This window comes from Mandrillus leucophaeus, unplaced genomic scaffold (assembly GCF_000951045.1).
Source record: "Mandrillus leucophaeus isolate KB7577 unplaced genomic scaffold, Mleu.le_1.0 Scaffold49, whole genome shotgun sequence".
NCBI lineage: Eukaryota > Metazoa > Chordata > Mammalia > Primates > Cercopithecidae > Mandrillus > Mandrillus leucophaeus.
Genome location: NW_012105253.1, coordinates 2,734,142 through 2,740,463, shown reverse-complemented (window position 1 = coordinate 2,740,463; position 6,322 = coordinate 2,734,142). Strand labels below are relative to the sequence as shown.

Here is a 6,322-nt window from a genome sequence, read left to right as displayed (position 1 = left end):
AAAAAAAAAAAAGAAACCCCTGTTGCCCCCTCTTTTTTTCTTTTCTTTTTTTTTTACTCAAACATTTTTATGATGATTTAGATGGAAGTTGTTCTTTGTCAGTTAATGTTGGTTCTAGTCCTTCAGTCTCCAACTGGGTTCCAGTCCATTCAGCTGGAATGCATAACATTCACTGTAGTAACCCTTCTTCAAGTTGGAGGGGGGAGGGTGGAAACACAGTTTAGCCATGTCCTCAAGATAAAGTTTTGGTAAAAATAAATAAGTGTTCTTTAGTAAAAAAACAAAACAAGTAAAACTACCATGTGATCCAGCAACTCCACTCCTAAGCATATACCCAAAAGAATTGAAAGCAAGGACTTGAACAGATACTCACACACCATGTTCTTAGCTGCATTATTCACAATAGCCAAAAGGTGGAAACAGCCAAAATGTCTACCAACAGATGAATGGATAAACACAACGTGGTCTTGCTATACAGTGGAACATTATTCAGCCTTAAGATGGAATGAAGTTCTGACGTATGTGACAACATGGATGAGCCTTGAAAACATACTGTGAAAGGAACCAGACACAAAAGGACAAATACTGGATGTTTCCTCTTATATGAGCTTCCTAGAGTGGTCCAATTCATAGAGACAGAAAGGAGAAGGGTGGTTGCCAGGGGCTGGGGAGAGGAAGGGATGGGAGTTGTTTAAGGGGACAGAACTTCTGTCTGGGATGATGAAAAAGTTTGCAAACAGACAGTGATGATGGTTGCACGACATTGTGAATGTACTTAATGCCACTAACTGTACATTAAAAAATGGTTAAAATTGCAAATTTTATGTTACATATTTTCATCACAACTTAAAAAATTCTTAAAACACCCTAGGTTTAAAGTCTAAAAGGTTTCTCTCGTTAAATATAAAATGAGAATATTAAATGATAACAAAATAAAATAAATAAATGAAAATAACAAAGGGAGAATCCAGAGGATCAGGAAGAGGACGGATAGTGTAGAGGTGGGCGAGTTTTAGAAAGTATCTATGGAGGAGGTGGAGGAGGAGACTTTGGGAGCAAAGATTCAGTAGCAGGGCTGTGAGGGCTGAATGGGTTATTTTGAGGAACCCATGTGGCTGAAACCTGCGACCGCATAGAGAAGAGCAGGAGATTCAAGGTGGAAAGCTCTGACCATCACTGAAGATTCTGTGAGCAGTGAGTAGCCCGGCAGGGAGGGTTTCAAGCTGAGGAGTCACAGAATCAGAACTGCATTCTACATCAGTGGGTCGCAAACTCCAGCCTGCATCAGAATCACCTGGAGGGCTTGTTTAAACACAGCTTGTTGGCCGGGTGTGGTGGCTCACACCTGTAATCCCGGCACTTTGGGAGGCTGAGGTGGGCGGATCATTTGAGGTCAGGAGTTCGAGACCAGCCTGGCCAACACGGTGAAACCCCGTCTCAAAACAACAACAACAACAACAACAACAAAACACAGTTTGCTGGGCTCCACCTCCCCCTGTTTCTCATTAGCAGGATATGGGGCTGGTGGTGGGATGGCAGTGGGACAGGTAGTGGGATGTTGAACTCCTCTCTCTTCTCCTAGACACCACCACACGTCTCCTGCTGGGTGCCATTGCGGTCCTTCTGTTCGCCATCTTGGTGGTGATGAGCATCTTGGGTGAGCATGCATGTCAGAGCATTTATGCAATTCAATTTGCACACTCCTTGTTAAAAGCACATCTAATTAGTTAAAGAAAGATTCTAGACGTTCCAAGAATCCTGTGGGGGACTAAGTAAGTAGAAAATACATAGTGTCAGTTGTTGAGATTTTAGCTTAAAATAATATATTCACACACAGACTATACATGTCCCCTTTATTAAGCCATGCAAGTAGAGTGGAGATGTTACTTAGGTATTATTTTTTAAGTGCTGTGAGAACTCGGAACAAACTTGGGGTAGGTTAGGAAGACAGTGCTTCTTGGAGGAGATGGTTTGGGAATAAGGATCATATTCAGTCAGGCACAGTGGCTCACGCCTGTAATCCCAGCACTTTGGGAAGCTGAAGTGGGTGGATCACCTGAGGTCAGGAGTTTGAGACCAGCCTGGCCAACATGGTGAAACCTCGTCTCTACTAAAAGTACAAAAATTAGCTAGCTGTGGTGGTGGGTGCCTGTAACCCCAGCTAGTCGGAGGCTGAGGCAGGAGAATTGCTGGAACCTGGGAGGCAGAGGTTGCAGTGAACTGAGATCGCACCACTGCACTCTACCCTGGGCGACAGAGAGAGAGAGACTCCATCTCAAAAAAAACAAAAAACAAAAAAAAAAAAACCCACACATCACATTCAGTCAGCAAACATTTATTGAGTGCTGCTGTGTGCTAAGCTCTGGGCTAAGTGCTAGGGTTAAAAAGAAGACGAATATGACACTGTCTTCTGTGTCCAGGGGTAAGTGCAATAATAGAGATATTACTGCCCAGTGGCTTCCCAGAAGGAAAACACATGTGCAATGAACCCTGAAGAATGAATAGGAGCTTCCCAGAGATTAGGAGGTAGAGAGTGCTAGGGAGGAAAAAGCTTTTCCTCTGCCCTCTTAAGTTCAGTGTCTAGGGGCCTGTAAATTAAACTATCAAAGACAAATTAGCAGGAGAAAAGGTACCTAATGTTTCTTAATATTTATGTTCATGGGATTTCACAGATAATAAGTGAAATTCAAAGAAGAATTTAGACTCAGGGGCTTACACACCTTTTTAACAAAGGAAAGAGGGCTTGGGTTTCAAGAGCTGGTAAATTAAGGGAAGTGACTAGGAAATACACGGAGGAACATTAGGAGATAAAGGCTATTTTAGTAAGCTTTGCTTATGCAAACTAATCTTGGTGTTGATTCCTTGGCATGTTTGATGATGAGTTTAGGGTGGGCAGTGGGGGTATGGGAGGGTATGGGGTGAGGGATGGGGAGTAGGGCAGCTCCCTCCCCAAAGGGAAATTTATGCCCTACTTTCTGGCAGATGAGAGGGTAGAGAACTCTTCCTGTTGATTCTGAATTGCCTTCAGCTTAAAATGATCCATATGTCAAAGTGGCATATTTTAGGGTGGCATATTCTGGACCCTATCAAGGGAATAGAACATTCTAAGTGGGAGAGGCCTGAGAAACAGAGAGAGTGTGTGGAACTGACAGGGTTGGATAAATGAAAAAGGTAGAAACTGCAACTAAGAACGTGTGAGGCTATATGAACAGGGAATCTGATTACTTTTAAGAGATTCAAATACAAGTGTATTGTAGGTTCTGAAGGGTTTCCAAAAATGATATTAGTGCCTCTGTCTTTAATCTTTGAGAAATGCCGTAAGACCAGAGGTGGAATCCATAAAATGGGGGGAAATTCCACCAAGATTATCAATTCCTACCAAACCCTCCCCTATAGGGCTTGTATGACAAGGACAGGGGTTCTGAGTGTTTAGAAATGGATATGGCAGCTGGGTGCAGTGGCTCAAGCCTGTAATCCCAGCACTTTGGGAGGCCAAGGTGGGTTGATTACTTGAGGTCAGGAGTTCGAGACCAGCCTGGCCAACATGGTGAAACCCTGTCTCTACAAAAAAATACAAAAATTAGCTGGGCATGGTTGTGTGCACCTGTAGTCCCAGCTACTCGGGAGGCTGAGGAAGAAGAATCGCTTGAATCTGGGAGGCAGAGGTTGCAGTGAGCTGAGATTGTGCCACTGCACTCCATCCTGAGCGACAGAAGAGACTCTGTCTTAAAAAAAACAAACAAAAAATAAGGGTAACCACTGGGCCTAGCTTAAATTCACCTAGAATAATTCCTACAAATTAAATCAGTTTTCTTTTATCCTCTTACATCAGTTTTCTTTTATCCTCTTACTAGGTTGGGAGGCCAGAGGATGTGTAGACATAGCTAATACGATTTCAATAAAGCACAACAGTCTCTTAGGAGATCCTTGCGGAAAAGCAGTTGAGATGTGAGATGTAACCACACCATGGTCAGTACTCCCAGGTGGACTTGCATCTCATTGAACAGATATATATGCCCAGGGGGTGTCGATGAATGAATTGGTATCTGTGTGGCTGGAGATCCCTAGGGGCTTGAGTACCAGAGGCCTGTTCTTGGCTCTGTCCTGGTCTACATTTTAATCAATCACTTGTATGAAAACAAACAAAAAGTATGCTTATGGAATTTGCAGCTGACACAATCCAAAAACACAATCCCACATGACAGATGGGTGAAAGAAATCAAGATTAAAATGTATCTTGAAAAACTCAAATGATGAGCCAGAGTGAATGAGATAAATGTGGAAGAAATAAATATAAGGTTCTGCATTTGGATTTAAGAAGTTATTTTCACATGTTCTGACACTGGGGGAGACCTGGCTTAGAATCAGATCATATGAAAACAATCTAAGATTGTGGATTAATTCCATTTGGCAAGGAGGCCCTTTGAGAAGCTCCGGGCTCCCTTCCCAGAAAAGTCCATGTATGCACATACCCGCCGATCTGTTCACGGAAGCAGTCTGCAGACTGGAGATCCCATGACAACTGGAAGACAGCATGATGGTCACTGTCGCTGCTGGTAGAGCCACATCTGATGTGTCCCGGTCTGTCCTGGTGGCAGTGATTCAGTGGTAACCTGGGGACATTGCAGTGAGCAGGCAGGATGGAGAGCAACCCTTGCCAGGAATCTCGGGAGAGATGGCATCTGTTTCAACCTGGATGAGGCAGGCTGGTGTGCTTCTTTGAGTAGGGGGTAGAAGACAGAACGGGTGTCTCTGGGTCACTCCGGAGGCTAGATCCTAGACCAGCAGGTCTCGGTCACAGGGGTACAGGTTGGGACTCAACATTTAAGAACTTTCCATGCACACTAACAGCAAGGGGGTTAAGAAAATAAAAAATGCAAAGAACTTCCCAGCAGTTCAGTGGTGGAATGGCAGCCTTGGTAGCTAATGTGGGCATGGTTAATGATAGCGGGCAGTCTGTCCTGCTGTTGGTACCTGGCCTAGCTGGAAAGAGAGGACACGTAGCTGCCAGGTCTCTTCCCAGTCTGAGTTTCTGGCGTTCCATGCCTCTGGGAGTTTGGAGACAGAGGAGATCCTAACCCAGTGGCTGCGCCGCTGTCATGTCCCCTTGCGGTGACGCCTGCCAGGCTTCCCACTGTCCCCTTTCTCATTCATTTAGTGGCCACCCTTTTACCTCCAGGCACCAGGAGAGGTGCTTACCGGAGAGGACAGCCACGCCTGCAGTGTCCCTGGAGGATGCCAAAGCTGAGGCAGGGGAGGGGGCCACAGAAAGCAGAGTGGGACTCTGGCTGGGGAGTGGGGCGGGCAGGGCCAAGCCGGTCTCTTCCCTGCAGCTTCCAAGGGCTGCATCAAGTGTGAAGCGCCCTGCCCAGAGGACTGGCTACTCTACGGAAGGAAGTGTTACTTCTTTTCTGAGGAACCCAGAGACTGGAACACAGGCAGGCAGTACTGCCACACCCACGAGGCAGTGCTGGCTGTGATTCAGAGCCAGAAGGAGCTGGTGAGTGTGCCGAGGTGAAGGGCGGTGGGGGAAGGGATCTTCAGGGCCCCCAACCTTGACTCTAGGGGACAGTCACACCCTAAAGGATGCCGTGTTCCCTGTGACCCATCTCCAAAGCCACCACCTGCTGCATAACCACTGGGGGTGCAGGAAGACTTCATGGTCTGAGCACGTCAATGAGTGGCTCCAGTTTCCACTTCCATTGTCAAGGCCACCTATTTCAATCCAAGGCCCACTGGTTGAGGTCACTTAGCATTATAAACCATAAGAATGACCAATTATAAAGTTGGTGATGTGGTATACACCTCTAGTACCAGCTACTCGGGAGGCTGAGGCAGGAGGATCACTTGAGCCCAGGAGTTGGAAGTTAGTCTGGGCAACACAGTAAGACCCTAGCTCTACAAAAAGTAAAAGGAAAATTAGCTGGGCATGATGGAGCGTGCCTGTAGTCCCAGCTACTTAGGAGGCTGAGGCAGGAGGATCACTTGAACCCAGGAGTTCAAGGCCAGCCTGGGTAACATAGCAAGACTTTGTCTCTCTTTTTTTTTTTTTTTGAGGCAGTCTTACTCTGTCGCCCAGGCTGGAGTACAGTGGTGCCATCTCGGCTCACTGCAGCCTCCGCCTCCTGGGTTCAAGCGATTCTCATCCTCTTGAGTCCCCGGGACTGCAGCCGTGCGCCACCACGCCTGGCTACTTTTTGTATTTTTAGTAGAGACGGGGTTTCACCATGTTGGCCAGGCTGGGCTCGAACTCCTGGCCTCAAGTGATCCACCTGCCTAGGCCTCCCAAAGTGCTGGGATTACAGGTGTGAGCTACTGTGCC

At 46.4% G+C, this 6,322-nt stretch overlaps 1 protein-coding gene across 1 annotated transcript in view; it reads left to right on the top strand.

Annotated features, from left to right (window-relative positions):
• CLEC2L (C-type lectin domain family 2, member L) overlaps positions 1 to 6,322 on the top strand; it is a 10,721-nt gene that overhangs the window by 843 nt on the left and 3,556 nt on the right. The window contains exons 2-3 of the mRNA XM_011995500.1: positions 1,583 to 1,657; positions 5,334 to 5,500. Coding sequence (XP_011850890.1) covers positions 1,583 to 1,657; positions 5,334 to 5,500 — 242 coding nt within the window. The remainder of the gene's footprint in view (positions 1 to 1,582; positions 1,658 to 5,333; positions 5,501 to 6,322) is intronic.